This window comes from Mesoplodon mirus, assembly GCF_964341445.2.
Source record: "Mesoplodon mirus genome assembly, chromosome: 11".
In the NCBI taxonomy this organism is placed as follows: Eukaryota; Metazoa; Chordata; class Mammalia; order Artiodactyla; family Ziphiidae; genus Mesoplodon; species Mesoplodon mirus.
The window spans coordinates 75,838,880-75,856,307 of record NC_138987.1 but is presented as its reverse complement, the minus strand read 5'-3'; the positions used below and the strand labels follow the sequence as shown (position 1 = coordinate 75,856,307).

Genomic DNA, 17,428 nt, shown 5'->3' with positions numbered 1-17,428 from the left:
AACTTCTTGAATATACATTTAATTCTCTGGAGGAATAAATATACTCCAAATGCTTATCATCAGAATTCTGATAAAAGGGATATAATTTCTCTCTTCAGTATTTTAAAAATTGGTATCTAAATAATTTCATTTTGAACTAGGTTAGTAACCTAAGTCTTCTTCATAGAGCTTTTGAAATTGAAAAAATTTTAATTCTAAATATAATAAAGACTTTGGGAATTCCCTGGTGGTCCAGTAGTTAAGACTTGGTGCTTTCACTGCCGTAGGCTCGGGTTCGATCCCTGGTTGGGGAGCTAAGATCCCACAAGCTGTGTGGCCAAAAAAACAAAACAAAACAAATATAATAAACACTTAAGTACACATTCAAATTGAAAGTGGCAATTTATTTCCTATTACACTTTTCTGGCCAAAAGGAGCTGAAGGATTTTTTTCCTTCTTACTTTCTTACAACAGATATTGTCAGATTTTTTTTTAAAAAGCAAAATATAACAGAATTATAGTTAAGAAGACTAATTCTATCTGAATGGTATTAATCACAGCCCAGTTAAAATAACACTTAATATAGACTCACTTCAATAGATGATGTTGTCAACTTTAAAACATTAGTATTTCTCATATCATTTCTGGATGGCCTAGACACATTTTTCCTCAACATAACTTCATTTTTTTTCCTAGCTTTTCCTTGACTTAAAATAATGGCCTAAGGAAGGTCACATGAGTTTAGTGGTTCTATTTTTAAAATGTTGGGCATGGGCTTCCCTGGTGGCGCAGTGGTTGAGAGTCCGCCTGCCGATGCAGGGGACACGGGTTCGTGCCCCGATCCCGGAAGATCCCACATGCCGCGGAGCGGCTGGGCCCGCGAGCCATGGCCGCGGAGCCTGTGTGTCCGGAGCCTGTGCTCCGCAACGGGAGAGGCCACAGCAGTGAGAGGCCCGCGTACAGCAAAAAAAAAAAAAAATGTTGGGCAAAGTAGGGCTGGTTGATAATGCACTTCATTAAAATGAGCTGTGTTTCCAGGGCCCTGGCTGGTCCAGTAGTCTGAGAGGCCTAGGTTTCTTTTGTAGCCAAACAGTAGAGTCCATTCTTCCACCAGCCCATAGCAGTGGCTGAAGAAGTCCAGGAAATAAATTACACTGAATGCTACTGTCAGAAGAGATTTGCATTTAATGGTGTTATTATAGGTGAAGTATTTCCTTGAGTAAAAATCCTACTTATTCAGTATTTTGAGGGAACACTGAGTTTCATAACCTTAGTTGACTTTCTCTGTAGAAAAGACTTTTAAATTTGCTATGATCACTTCCTTTCAATTTCTTTTCCTTATAGTCATGCATGTTCTGTGCTCTAAATTTCTTAAGTTCATTGAAAGTCAGAGAAAAGATTCAAGAGGATAAAAACAAGCACAAAGTAAACAAACAAGTAATTCTGTCACTACATTTTCACCTGGATAAACCCACAAATATTTCTTGTTGTTTCCATTCTGTTTCAACACTGCAGAACAAGACACTCATGGCTCAATGGTGAAGCAACGTGCATGTGAGTGACAAAACATGGAAACCAGAAAAGGAATATAAATGTAAATCAAACTTTTAAAATCCTAGTAATACAGCAGCTTCCTTCCTTATTTATTCTGTTAACGTCCATTCCACATGAATTCACATTTTGATTCCAGTAGGACATACACCGTCAGCCGTGATCAAAAAGACCACTATTTGTAGAGGGTAAAATCGAGCCTGTTGCCAGTATCTACTGGTGGCAAACTTGCAAATGTTCTCTGGAAAACTAATAAAATTATATTTTGATTATTTGTTTTCTGGATCCTGGGGACCATGGAAATAGAAAAGGATAGCAACAGGACATGCTTTTTTGAAGTTTCTTGGGCTGGGAAGTAGAAAAATAGGTGTTTTCCTTTGGGGCTTTTTGTGACTGAGAATGATGAGGTTCATATTTCTGAGAGCACTTTTTCATGTTCCTCAGTCTTTCAGGGAGTGGTAGGCTTTGGCAGTCCGGCTGTTGACAAAATCTGTCTTCTTAAACTGAGACTTTGGAATAAGCAAACAGAAATGAGAAAGGTTAACAACATTTTCACACAAGAAAATGCAGTTTTTAGTGACTTCTCACCAGGGTCAAGTCAAGCAGGACATCATTATCTGGCTCTTTTTAGCATTCTTACCTTCTTGTAGGCATTATGGAGCTCCGTGTGGGTCCACAGAGAATATAGGAGAACAGAAGCAGCTTTACTTGCTTTGTTGGAAGCACAGCTGAAAAGAAGAAGAGGACATTTTTCGGAGATCAGTGAGAAAGTATGAGGCTTCTGGATGCTGTCTTTGCACGTTCTGTAAATCTTCTTTAATTGCTGTCACTCAGGAGCCATCCACTAAGTCAGGCCACTCACCATGACAAGAGATTAGATGGTGAGCTTTAGGAGGCCAGGGGCCACGTTGGTGCTTTTGTTTTTTAAAAAATCTTTTCAAACCACTAGCAAAGTGCTAACAAATAGTTTATAAAGCAAATTCCTGATATTTATAAGGCATATATTCTTAGAGTTTTATAATTTCTTGAATTTATTTATAGAATAAAATTTATATTTGTACATTTATATTATATATTTTTAGAAAATACTTGTATATTTATAACACATATTTATAGAGTACAAACGCATGAAAGTATGATTGAAAAATATGTATAACTCTTAGACTTAGTGACACCATGAATGTAGGGGTTATGTACCTTTTTCAAATTAATAAATTCTTACTGGAGCAACTGTTATTTTAATACAGTTTCAAAATTTATGTTTTTGTATACAGCAAATGGAAAGTGTGTTCCTGTTATAAATCCAAGTCCGCACTGAATTTGACATTGTACTTACTTTTTTTTTTGGCCACGCTGTGCGGCATGTGGGATCTTAGTTCCCCGACCAGGGATCGAACATGTGCCCCCGGCACTGGAAGCTTGGAGTCTTAACCACTGGACTACCAGGGAAGTCTCCTTACTTTTTTTAAAAACTTTATTATTATTATTTTTATATGTACTTAGTTTTTGATGTTCTGCTTTTAAATTTGTCTCAAACTTCTTGTTTCTGGCTAAGGATCAGTGCTTTCTTAGGTCTCTCTCTCTTCCATCACTTGAATTAGCACATGGCTGCATTTTTTCTTTTAATAAAGAAAAAAAGATTTTATTTTTCCTATCATAGGAGTTTGTAAGCATACAACCAAGAATAGAGAATGCAAAGCTGTATGAAGAAGCCCATGCTGGGTTCATTTAATAGCTAAAAGACCTTGTCTTTCATACCAGCAGTGTAGGGAGGGTAAGTTAAATTAGCACCCTACAGATTTGTTTTAGTACCTCAGGGACTTTTCAGAGTCACTTGCTAATAACTGAAGTAGTAATAAATCCATTAAAGCTGTGGATCTCTAATATTTAAAATTGTAAGTTCTTAAATTGCAAGGGTGTTATAGTCATGAAGGTTGTTCATAAGTTGGTTGCTTGGCACTTGGAACTCATTTATTCAAAGATGAAATGTAAATGGTGATTGGTTATCAGGCTAGCCCATAAATTATGGGTTAGCTGTACAACACTCTAGCAAGGAAGAGACAGTAGACCCAACTGGTAGGAGTTCCTCGTTGAATATTTTTTTTTCTTTCTGGAGACAGGGCGTATGAGGACTGGCTCACAAATGGGACACTCAGTGCAACGAAAAATAGCAGAATAGCACACCCCGTACTTTTCTAAGCTACAAGAAATTTCCAAAAGTGATGGTGTATTCCCATGTGCTTCTTACGTCTGAATACTCAAATAATTAGTCATACTGTCTTATGGAGATTTGGTTAGAAGTCTGGATGACAACTGGGAATAGTCATTTCTGCTTTGCAGCAATAATTCATACTTTCCACAAAGGCTGAGCAACTGCTACTTGGGAGCAGGTAAATATTCCCTGCTTTTGGGAAACAGACATTCTAACTAGGGCTCCTTTTAATCATGTGACTCTGAATGTAGTCCTCCTTCCATGTGAGCTTTGCCAGAGGGGAACTGCAGAGCACAAGGGGCCTAAATTGGGCGGGGCTGTGGGGGGAAGGGTTGTGCTCATTTGGGGTACCACAGATCCCTATGCTAGCCTCTGTGCAGCCAAGCACACATTTATCTACTACAGGTCAAGTCCATTTGCTTTGCAACTCATTAGAACTGGCCTATAATAACATTTATTTTCTTTTTTGGTTACTTACAAAACTAACTTTATTTAACAAGTCAAACAATTCAGAGTCATCATATAAAGAGAAAAAAATAATACTCTTCATACTCCCTTGGGATCCCATCACTCTGAGTTAACTAACAGTAATAATTTGGTTACACAATGTTTTTCATTCTCTTCTTCATCTTTTATTTTTAAAATGGGGAATATTTGAAGACACAGACACAAGGATGTGGGATGACTTATATGCATTAAACCTTCTACTTCAAAAGAGAATAAGAGATGGCATAAAGAAAACTGAGAAAGCAAGAATTTCTTGTTATGTTGCCTCCTACTTCCCCTCCTCATGCTATTACGGGTGACACCGGCTTCACATATTTAAGTGAGGAAAAGGGCATTCCTTGTCCATAGGACTCCAATTTGCCTAATTTCTTCTCTTTTTAAATCACAGCTGTGACTCTGGGAAACAATTCATTAGGTCAATAAAATGCTGGAATGCACGACCCAGATAAGCTATGGAGTTTTACTATTTCTGGATATTTTAGAAGAGAATGAGCAACTACTTGGCTTAGAGGATTCAGCCTTCACTTGCCTGATCACCAAGGACTGGAACAGATGATCTGGTCCGGCTTTACAATCTTATTTTTTGGCCATGTTGTCCATGGTACTCAATGCCTGGACATTCACAACTGCATTATTTACATATGGGAGTGGTGGTGGGGAAAGGGGAGACGCTGACAGGCAGATGCTAAAGGACTTACGTGTCACCTGTGCTTATGGTCATAATTTTCTGCAGGCCCCCAGTGTTTAGAAGATCCCGTGCATTCTGGTAACTATTTTGGATTATATTGTTCAATGTGTAACAGGCAGAGGCTGTAGTTTCAATGAGAAGATCAGTACTTGGGACTGTGTTGGGAATTATGGTAACCAAATCAGGTAGAGTTTCTCTGGCTACAAATGAAAGAAAAAAAGAACACTTGGTTAAAAAGATTGTTTCTTAACCTCAAGATTCCAATAACATTTAAGAAGAAACATTTTGTTAACAAACATATGGAAGGATGTAACCACTTTAATACACAAATTACCAAAAAAAAAAAAAAAAAGATTTTTAAAAAGATGATACTTTGTGCTCAGTGCACTGGAGATCTTTCCAGAAAGCAATTTGACAGAAATGTCAAAAATTTTTTAAATTTTCACATTTTTTGATTCAGTATTTCCACTTTTGAGAATTCATCCTGAAGACATCACTTTAAAAATGGTAAAAGCAGAGATCTTTATTATGGTATTATATATATCATGAAAAATTTTACAAAGCCTAAACATCCCAATGTGAATATGATTAACTAAAGCACATCTGCAAAGAATATTATGCACCCCAAAACATATCTATGAAGCATGTATAATAACAAGAAAATATTTGTTAATATTCTATGAGAAAATAACCAGTATACTTAAAGAACAAACATATATACAAGAAACCTGAGAAGAAATACACTAAAACAGTAACAGCCCTTCTTCTTCTACAATAGTATTAATGGTGACTTAAAAATATTAAAATAAAATTATCTGTACTGCCCAAAGTTTCTTTAATACATAAATAACTGTTATTAAAAAAAAGATAAAGAAACTATTTAAAATTTATTTTTTCACTATGTATATAAAATCTTGGTTATAGGGTTTTCGTTTAGCTTTTTCTGTAGTAACAAGAGAGGTATTAATATTTGATGATGTCATTATACCTTGTCCTATGGTATATATTTCGGGCAATATGAATTTATACTTGATATTTTGCAAAAGTTCTTTCCATGTATTTTTTTTTTTCCTGTAACTACTTCGGACTCTCCTTGAAAGATAGAAGGCATGCTTCTATTGCTTTGTACAAATACTTCTGCCTAATTTTATTTTCTTCATCTGAGTTCATGTGACACCTTGAACTGCACTTCTCTCTCTGATACTGGACTGTAATTAGTTATGTGCCTGTCTGAATTCCAAATGGAGCCATGAGTTGCTTGAGGACAATTACTGTATTCATTTCTGGATTTCCAGCATCGATCACTATGCCTAAAATAGAGAGGTACACAGTAAAAGGAATGGAACCATATGTCTTCCTTTGATAATAGCTGGACCTGATTGACAGGAAAGACATACCTTCTGCTCAAAGGCCTGAACACTTCCTTTTTCACTGTTGTCTAAGCATCTTGGCATGGTGTTAGGAGCTCAGAGCTCAGTCTCTGAAGATACACTTTTTTAGTTTTAGTCTTGTCTCTGCCACTTCATGGCTGTGTGGTCTGGGTAAGTTACTTAACCTCTTTATGCTGCATTTTCCCAATTTGTAAAATGGAATAATAATAGTATTTACTTCACAGGACTGTTTTGAGGGATTAAATGAGTTACCATGTGTTAACTGTATCACAGTTCCCGGCACATAGTAAGCTCTCCACAGATGTGAGTAACTGCCAGAAGGCTTCCTCCTTTTAGTAAGTTAAACCACAGAATGAAAGGCCTTGAGAACCTGAATTTTCCTTTTGCTGAATTTAGGTCGACAGCATGAAAACAAGTGTGAGACAATCACAACAGAAAATGTACAACTGATCTCTCTGCAGGGTGCATCAATGGTTGGCTGAGACCAGGCTGCCCACACGGAGACTGATCCCTGCTGAGAGAGTTCCACCTCTCCTCCCTCAGTATGACCAACAAGAACGTCCAATTCTACAGATCAATTTTAAGGTTGAAACTTTGGGTTATGTCTGAGGAGGAGTGAGAATTAAGAGAAGTTAGAGTCTCTAACATTTTATATCATGTTTGTTTTTCTTAGAAGAGTAGTCAAACTGTTTACATCGACAAAGTTAAACACTACAGTACAGTAAAGGAGTGGTCATTCCGTCTCTCTACTCTCACACACACACACACAGACACACACACCCTGTGGGCCTGAGTAAATACATTCACTTTGAGACAAAGTTAGATCTTTAATAGTGAAACATAAAATCAAAGGCCCTATCATGATATTGGAGGGTTACAGCTCAATGTCATATTATTGAAAGAGATTTTAGTTAATGCTGGTGCTTGCACATACATTATGTTATCTGATCCCTGGAAAAACACTGTTCTGAAGTGATTACTAATTTCATTCGGTTTAGGGCAGTTAAATGACTATCCAAGGTGACATGTGGCAAAGTAACATTATAGGATGCAGAGCAATGTCTTCTGCATGAGACCTGTTATTCTGTCACCATGCTAAGTTGCCTATCTTCAAGTTTTTAAGAAAATAAGTTTCAAGTTTATTTCTGTTAAATCTAAGTGAAATGTGATGACTTCATTCCAGGTCAGCCCATGGAAAGTTTTACTTGGCCTAGAAATCTCTCATGAAAAACACAAAGCTTGTATTTCAAACTGATTTTCATTTATTCCTGGCTATTAATACCCTGAATTAACACAAGTATTTTTACTCAAATTACATATTTGACATAAAGCCAATTTGGAATTCAAAAATTGTATTTATCTTGCTGAAGCCTCTTCTCACGATTGTCCTTAAAACGAGGGGAGGTTGATCAGTGAAATCACCTTATATAAATTGTGGGGCTACAGCTGTATTGTTCCAACAGCTGGAGGACTGTGGAACTTGAGACAACAGCATTTCTGCCCTGAAGGCACAGGCACAGTGTGCAGAGCTCAGTTCTTCTCATCAGCTATGCTCTAAAGATGGACTTAACATTTCATTTGAGAAAAAAAAAGTCAAAGGATAATACACCTGATTGAAGTGCAGCACAAAAGTCCATGAAAGACAATGAGAAGAACACTTTCATAATTTTGAGACAGTGCCTTCGGCAAGGTTTCTTTCAGATTCACTGAAAAATTTCCAGGCTCTCTACGTTCATAATGGGCACAAAAGCATTGTATGAAACCTCCTGTTCAATGTTGTGCTACTGGCTGTCTTTGAAAATGACATTGTTAAAACATAACCACAGACTTTTGGCACTGTGTGAGTGTGAGTGTGTGTGTGTGTGTGTGTGTGTAGATTTCAAAATAATCCAATCCATTAAAAAAACAAAAAACAATTCAGGGGGCTTCCCTGGTGGCGCAGTGGTTGAGAGTCTGCCTGCTAAGGCAGGGGACATGGGTTCGAGCCCTGGTCTGGGAGGATCCCACATGCCGCGGAGCAGCTAGGCCCGTGAGCCACAACTGCTGAGCCTGCGTGTCTGGAGCCTGTGCTCCGCAGCAAGAGAGGCCGCGGCAGTGAGAGGCCCGCGCACCGCGATGAAGAGTGGCCCCCGCTTGCCACAACTAGAGAAAGCCCTCGCACAGAAACGAAGACCCAACACAGCCAAAAATAAATAAATAAACACATGTGGGGTTAAAAAAAAAAAAATTAAAAAAAAAATCTGTTTAAAAAAACAATTCAGTGGAATTTTTGAAAAACTGAGTTTTAAATTGTCAGAAATGACTAATTTATGGAGCATTAGAAAGCATGATTAATTTTAGCATTATCTTCTTATTATCTAATTTTATAGTTTATGACTTAATTCCCAAACATTTACATTTTCAGGTATAAAGAAAATGAATGAAAAATGTTATTTGAAAGTGTAACACAGTTACCATCTTTGTCAATAATACGGACTTAGAAAAAAAGGAGCAAATGTGTTTCATCGTATTTATTCTAAAACCTATGCCAAATCTGTTATATTCATGATTCCTTCTCTTTGTGATTCTCTGTCCAACCATTTTTTTCTAGTACAACAATGGCCAAGCTTCTGAGGTGAACAACCACTGTGTGTGTGTGTGTTTGTTTAATGTTTCAGAAGAGTGGTGCTTAAGCAGGCCACACAGAGAACATTCGGAAAGACATGGGTTAAAAAGACTCACTGGATGGCATAGCTGAGGGCTGAGAAATATCAAATATATTACCTATCTCATTAATTATTAGTATGGTCTAACATTTCTCTTTGGTAGTAATTAGAACAAAAACAAAGCTGGATATTAAGAAAAATCTTATTTGAGACCAGTGCGAAAGCCAACACTTGATGTCTGGGTACACAAAAACTAGTTCTATTTATCACATTTTGCTCTTTATTCACATTTTCAGCTCATCATTGTAAAAAGAATGTGATAAGGACAATGTTTTATTGCATTTGTATTTTCAACATATACACTTTACATCTAGAGACTTATACTGACTTACCAATTTCATTCTGCAGAGAAAGATTCCGAGACAAATTCCTCAGTAGAGAGATGGCAGTCTTTTTCACAGTTGGATCACCAACATGCAGCATCTTTCGTGTGTGCTGAAGGCCATTTTCTTTCTGGACAACAGTCTGAGCTACTGATGTTGGCATCTGTTTTGTGAGACATGTTCTATAAATACTATTGTATTTTACTTCATGGTTAAAATTTCTTAATTTCTGTAGATTACTAGAGATTGAGTGAGATGTTTTAAAAGCTAGAGATACTTTCATTAAATTCTTATTAGGTTTTCAATTTAATTACTGGATAAAGACAGTTTATTCAGTATTTTTAAATAAAATACTGGATTTGGTTAGCTATTATGTTTTGTTTTGTTTTGTTTTGCAGTACGCGGGCCTCTCACTGTTGTGGCCTCACCCGTTGCGGAGCACAGGCTCCGGACGCGCAGGCTCAGCGGCCATGGCTCACGGGCCCAGCTGCTCCGCGGCATGTGGGATCTTCCTGGACCGGGGCACGAACCCGTGTTCCCTGCATCGGCAGGCAGACTCTCAACCACTGCGCCACCAGGGAAGCCCCTAGCTATTATGTTTTTTGCATCTGGTTATAAATAAAATGGGTCTGTCTTTCCCTTTCCTTTCTTTTTTATATTCGTTTAATTCACATTTTCAGTTCATCATTGTGAAAAGAAAAGGACGTTTTAGAATCAAAGTTACACTAATGTCATAAAATTTAGTGGGTAATTTTTTTTCCCCTTTTCTATTTTCTTGAACTATTTGTGTAATATAAGAATAATTCCAACTTTGTGGATCTGGTAGAACTTAGCTATAAAGCCAACTGAGCTGAGAAAAATTTTAAAGGGAGATGTCTTTGATTACTATTTCAATGTATTTACTGGTTGTTGGCTTATTCATCTTCTCTGTTTGTCTGTTCAAATTTTGGCATGTTACATATTTAATAAACTTATTCATTTCTAAAAAGCTAGTTTATTCTGAAAGAGATATTGGGCTTTTAAAGAAAGGAATGTATGGCTAGTCAGATTACCTGTAACTCTATTCTCTGTATCAGAGGCTGCATGGGCAAGTTGCTGGTCCAGGTCTAGGTCCACCAGAGGCAAACCTTATTTGGAATTAGGCTGGTCACCTACTTTCACAGGGTCTGAGTACCAACTAGGCCCTTCCTAGCATCAGCAAACCTCCAACAATACTAAGACCTTAGCTTGTGTCTGCAACTTTATATATTTTTATTTGAAGCTAACATGAGGCTACCATGCCAAAAATCTGTGTATTCTTGACCATTCTTCAGGGTGTCTATCTTCTCTGTTTATCTATCTAAACTCTGCTTGCTTCCCTTACCTCCTGCACAGTGCCCTCCTTACATTCTCCACTGTACTGTCTAAAAAAGGGGTTCTTAATATAGGATCCAGGATAGGTTTCAGGGAGGGAACAGGAGGTCCCTAAAATTATTTTTGTGTTTATAGTAATCTTTTTCAGGGAAAGAGTCCATAACTTTTATTAGATACTCAAAGTGCCCATGACTCAAAGAAGTTTAATAACCACTATTTTGCAATGTTTGCTCCAAAGTTACACTTTGTCTTTCACTAATTTGCAGAACATTCCATCAGACTCTTTTCTTTCCTCTGGGAAGAATCCTTCACCTGCAGCCATTCTGTACAACTCCTCCTTGGACATAGAGGTAGATTTAGCATCCCTCTCTCTTCCCAATGGCCCATCTAAGTAATTATATCTTTCCTCATATGCAAAAGCTCTGCTCTTCTGAGTCAATGAGTCCAGCTCTATCTCTCTCATAGCGTTTTCTTTGTCATCTCAAGGCCTAGTATATAAAAATGATCACAGAATTCTGATTCATTGAGGGAAGTGGGAGAGGCTGATGTGGAATGGTCTTTAGAATTTGCTCATTAAGGAAAATAAACAATCAAATTTACCAAATAGAGATTTCATATTCCAGCTTTGGGGAATTTGTGAGAATGACTGCTAGTCAATTATTTACAAACAGCACTTCTAGTTCATATTGCCCTGATTACTAATGAGGTTGAGCACCTTTTCAAATGTTTAATGGCCATTTATACATTATGTTTGTGAAGTGCCTGTTCAAATCTCTTGTCCATTTTTCTATTGGGTTGTCTATCTTTTTATTGTTAAATCGATGAGTTTTATTTCCTAGATACCAACCTTCGTTACTTATATGTTACAAAAATCTTTTGTTACAAAAATCTTTTCCTCCTCTGTGCTTTGCCTTTTTACTGTCTTTTGATAGCTTAAGTTATTAATTTTAATGTAGTCAATTTATAAAATATTGACTTTATGTGCTTTTTATGTCTACTATTAAGAAATCTTTCCCTATTCCAGGTCATGAAGATATTCTATGTTATCATTTAGAAGCTTTATTGTTTTACCTTCCACATTTAAATCTCATTGCTGTTGGAACTGATTTGTGTGTAAGGTGTGAGACAGGGAACACATTTTTTTTTCCATTGGACATCAAATTAAGTGCCTTTAAAGTGTTTTAGAAACTTGAAAACTGTTTATTTCAATGATTTTTAACTTGTACATTGAATGTTTAATTTTATGTGTATATACAACATAATGAGTTGATATATTGTAAAATAATTATCACAGTAAGTTTAGATAACATCCATCATCACACATAGTCACACATTTTTTTTCCTTCTTGTGATGAGACCTTTTATGATCCACTATTTTAGCAACTTCCAAATATACAATACAATATTGTTAACTATAGTCACCATGCTGTACATTACACACCCAGGAGTTATTTATACTGTACTTTATACTTTACACTATCCTTAGAGAATTTGCTAAATGGGTCAATTTTATCAACCCATCCCCTTTCCTTATTTATTATTTTGTGGTTTTTTTGTATCATTTAAAAAATAATGACCATTATACCTGAACTAATAAAGTTTACATTAAGGTATTCTTACCAGCAAGAAATTACTGCCATAATTTTATACTAAAATTATAGAATTTATCTTTTAGAAGCTATTCAGTCCAGTTCAGGTTCTTTGCCATCTAAGGCACATGGCCATCAATGCTCAGTGCTGTCTCAGTTATGAACACAGGTGAATGGACTGGGTATTTTTTGGAACTATGTTTAATGGTCTGCTTTTCATGTTTTTCTATTCAGTGATTCCTTTTAGAAACTACAAAGCCAAGCATTTTTTTATCACACCATCTAAACATAGCAAAATTAGGGAAAGTAATAATTAGAAAAAATATACATGTAAGTCAAAATTTTAATAAAAAGCATCTTGTAACTTAAAAGAACAAAGGGTCCTCATATCATTGTCCCATGCTGCTAATGATTTTATCCTATAAATCTCTAGTCAAGTTCAACTCTAATAGCCTTGAGTATGGATTAATACCAGTTTAGTGTAGGTCTCCTTTCAGGGGACTGGACTGGTCTAAGGTTAGGTATGATTTAAAATCCACTGCTTGGATTCCTTTTGGACTTGGAACTCTTAGATTTCTGTTTATTTCTTTTTCCCAGCTAGATTATTACCAAACACAGGGATTTTGTCTTATTCACCACTATATACTTAGCACTAGGCTAGTGCCTTTTATATAGAAGGTGCTCAAATACTGTTTGTTTGATAAATGAATAAAGGAATTATGTAGTCTGAATAAACTACACATTCAGAATGGCATATTCTTGTATGTTGGGTGGCAAATATTCCTGTATTGACAGAAACATGGAACCACCTCTGGATAGTTTGGATTCCACGAAAGATTTTGGAGTGGAAGAGGCTAAAATCCAAGCTTAAAGGGTTAGCTCATATTGAACCATCCTCAGAGCATAGTGAGCTTAAATACATACAGACACAGCAATTTAATTTCTGACCTTTTCTATTAAGTTGGCTGGTAGTCAGTTAATAAGAGGGCTTCTGTAGTTTGGGAAAATGAAAGAAATGGTTTTGGGAAACCAAGCATGGGGAAATGGGAAGATAAGACAGTAAATTATGTCTTTCTGTGTGTCAGGGCTCCCTGGTCACTCCCCATTTCTTTCTCTTTGTGTACAAGTACATTCTGAAGAATTTCAAAGAGATTAAAATTGGGTTGTATTCTTAACCACGGTGCTAAAATTAGAGAAATACTGGTTTTAGTATTTCACAATTTTATTCAAAACTGAGCAAAGAATGAACATGGTTCATTAAAGAATGAACATGGTTTCTTAAGTAAAGAATAAATAATATTTTTGTTATCAGTAAGAGTGCTTTCCTCTACGATGATGGATAATTAGACTGGCCATAGAGTGAACTACTTGGGGAGAGTTTAATCATTTTATGATCAAGGCAAAGAATACAAGCTTAGTTCAAATAATTAAATATTTATAGAATCCTTTATTATGTTGCAAGCTGTAAAATACGTGGGGAAAGGAACAACTTTTTACTCTTTTTTAAAGTAATTAAAAAATTTATTTTATTGGAGTATAGTTGATTTACAATGTTGTATTAATTTCTTTACAGCAAAGTGATTCAGTTATACATATATATACATTCTTTTTCATATTTTTTTCCATTATGGTTTATCATAGGACCTTGTAAGTTTTTACTCTTTTTAATATTTTGATTTTGCTGGTATAAAGTACATCTGGAAAGAGAAGAAAGTCTTTATTTTATAGTTGACTTTCTGGGACACAAAAGCACAGATAGCCTTTCTAACTGCGGTGGACATGTGTTGTCTCTGCCTTCTAGCATTCATCCTTCCTTTTGGTAACAACACTCTAACTTTCCATTAGGGAGCCACTCCATGTGGTACAAGTGGTAGTGACCCTCGCTCACTGAAACGCCTGCCCCTGAAATTCACATGTGAGCACATAACCCAGACTTGGCCAATTAGAACACCACAGGCTCCTGGCCAGGTACTGGTTTGGAAATGGGCAAGTAAGACTCATTTCCCCAGTTCTTAACAGAGCTATTGGGAAAATAGTAGTAGTTTCTTTTCCTGTGGAGACATTGAGCTGGACAAGAGGTAAGCCTGAAATCACTGGTGGCTATCTTTGCTGTAATATGAGGCTAGCCTTTGAGAATGAAACCAACAGAGGAAAACAGAGTCCAGAGATAGAGAATCACAAATACAATTGCTGGGCACCTATGTCCCACCATGACAGAAGGAAAACCCACCCTGGACTTTTCAGTTATATGAGTCAAGAAATTCCTCTCTTTTGCCTAAGCCAGTTCAGGTAGGATTCTGAGACTTGTAACAGAAAGAGTTCTGACTGATACTCATAAATACCAACGAGTCTTTCACTCGCAGTCTGACCGGGGTTTGCAGAAGCTGAGGCTGAAAGTCCTGCAAAGCCGAACTCTCTCTGGCAATTCCTGAGAACTGTTTTGATTGAAGTGAGAAAACTTCTGTTCTTACTTCACTGTCATTTCTGAACTTAATGTAGGTGTGTCTACAATACCATTATTTTAAAAAGTAATCATGATACTCACTGGTCCACTTCCTGCCGTGAGATTCTGGAGAGCTCCCAAAGATGCTTCTTGAGTGTAGTTTCGGACACTCTTGGCGATCAAGGACAAATACATCCGTATCACGATGGAATGCCACAGCCACTCCACGCCCTTGGGGTTGCTCTTTTCCTCTGGCATTAGCATGTCCTGGTATTGCTAACCACACACACGATGAAATCCAAAATTAATGCCTTCAAGTCATTTCTACAATTCCACACCCAAACCAAGAGACCAGAAGTACTGTCTTGTCTAGGGAGACTAATAATTAGCATAATAAGAAGCCCTTAAAATAAAAATGAAAAAGCAAATATGTATGATTCACAATCATTTAACTTTTAGCCCATGATGACTATTTCTCCCTCACAATACCCCATACTCACAACTTTACATTTCACAGCGAGAGAGAATGCAGAGAATTAAGCATTGACTGTTCTAGAATAGTTTTAAGGCTGCTGTTAAGCTAAAAGCTAAATAAGTCACATCCACTCTGAAGATAAGAAAAACAGGCCTCTTCCCTCAGAGTCTTGTGAAGTTGTCCAGGATAGCATCAGGATTCTAAATTTACCAGTTGTCCTCCAAGTTCACGTACACTGTGATACTCTGAGAAGTAGGAGAGATCACATTCCTTCTATTTCATGAAATGCCAGTCTGGACAGCAGTCCTTCCTATGTATGGGGTTTGCTTTTAGGATGTACAAATTTGTTTTTAGAATGCTTAAAGCTGAACGTCAGGGCTGCTTTTAATGTTAAAACAATGCTTTGCCACTGGCCATGTGGCATTAAGCTTACTTCCTAACCTGCAGGGCATAGAGCAGTATGGTTTGATGGCTAATAGTGTAAATCTGGGGCCAGATTACCTGGGATTCAATTCCATCTCCTCCACTAATTTGAATTATTCTGAATTAACCTTTCTGTAGCCTCTGTTTCCTCATCAGTAAATGAGGGTATTAATAATACATACCTCATAGGGTAGATATAAGGATTAAAAAAACTTAAAATAGAGCCTGACATATACTAAGTACTCAGAAACACACACACACACTTATTCTTTTTTTTTTTTTTTTATAAATGACCTATTCCTTGAGAATGTGAAGCACTCAGATCAGTTTATTTATTTATTTATTTATTTTTGCGGTACGCGGGCCTCTCACTGTTGTGGCCTCTCCCGCCGCGGAGCACAGGCTCCGGACGCGCAGGCTCAGCGGCCATGGCTCACGGGCCCAGCCGCTCCGCGGCACGTGGGGTCTTCCCGGACCGGGGCATGAACCCGTGTCCCCTGCATCGGCAGGCGGGCTCTCAACCACTGCGCCACCAGGGAAGCCCCTACACACTTATTCTTTCAAAGGTCTCCCCCAACATACCTCTTTTACTTTCCTGCTTCTATTGCCAAAACACCCAATACTTTTGTTGTTGTCAGACTGGATATTCCGGCTTTGAATATAGATACTCTGGGAATATTTCTCTGGGAGCTCTGCCTCCAGCTGGTAGGAGAGATTATGAAGAATGCACACACAGTTCTCTGTGGCCTGAGAAAATAGGACATGAATATTGATCATATACATATAGATATCCCTTTGCAAGGGTTATACCACAGGACCTCTTAGGCTTTAGATCTTACAAGGTTAACTGGATACAACAGGGTGCGCTTGGACTGCAGGGTGGCTGGGGGACTGAAATGAGTACAGCTCGAAAGGCTAGGGCTAAATCATAAATGGTCATGAGCACAATGCTAAGAAGTAGAGGCTGAATGTTTTAAAACATTGGGGAGCAGTTCTAGTTTACTTTTAAAGAGTGTTCAGAATGATTTTAGATTTTAGGTACATTGTTTAGTAGCCACGTGGACTTGGAAAATAGGAGGAGATATTGCTTATAGAGACCAGTCGACTACAATAATCAGTATAAAAGATGCACAAACTATGACAGCAGTAGTAGCATTAAAGAGGACTGGTTAAACTAAAGAGCATTTCAGAAGTAAAATGCACAAGATTTGTTGTCCAGTGGATGTGGGATGTGATGGAAGAGAGGAAGTGCAACATTACTCAGGTTTCTATTTTCATTTGGTAGATGGTAATAATTATTAGGAAGGCTTATACAGAGGAGTAAGTTCAGAGATGAGGGAAGAGATAAATTTCATTGCTGAATATGTAGCATTTGGGCTCCTCTCAAATATCCAGAGTTGTTAAACAGTTAGAAATTTGGGTCTGGAAAGTAGAAAAAAAATGGGGCTAGATAGATATTAATATATATGAGCATGTATGGGAAATCTTAAGCTCAGCAAATGAGTTAATAAATAAAGCCAAACCCAAACAGCTACTTCAAGAATACTCTGAAGAGTCTTAGTAAGACAAAATAAGTAATTCAATATGAGAGACATCTAATTCTTGTATCACCTTGTCATCTGGCTGGTAATCTGCAATGGTTCCTCTGACATAATGGACCAGTGAGTCAATCAGCCCATCACACCTTCTCATCACTTTCCTCCCTTCAGGGCCAGCTGAACTCATGTTTCTATCAGAAAAAACAAACAAACAAATAAACGATCAATCATAAGACAGGCAGTGTATCTAA

General features: G+C 37.2%; 1 protein-coding gene across 1 annotated transcript in view; it reads right to left on the bottom strand.

Moving 5' to 3' along the window:
• Positions 1-362: 362 nt before the first annotated feature.
• PKP2 (plakophilin 2) overlaps positions 363-17,428 on the bottom strand; it is an 85,054-nt gene continuing 67,988 nt past the window's right edge. Inside the window, exons 7-13 of the mRNA XM_082635455.1 lie at positions 17,251-17,368; positions 16,222-16,386; positions 14,844-15,017; positions 9,366-9,519; positions 4,948-5,137; positions 2,171-2,258; positions 363-2,039 (exon numbers count right to left, since the gene is read on the bottom strand). Of these exons, the coding sequence (XP_082491581.1) occupies positions 1,971-2,039; positions 2,171-2,258; positions 4,948-5,137; positions 9,366-9,519; positions 14,844-15,017; positions 16,222-16,386; positions 17,251-17,368 (958 nt within the window). The 3' untranslated portion in view covers positions 363-1,970. The remainder of the gene's footprint in view (positions 2,040-2,170; positions 2,259-4,947; positions 5,138-9,365; positions 9,520-14,843; positions 15,018-16,221; positions 16,387-17,250; positions 17,369-17,428) is intronic.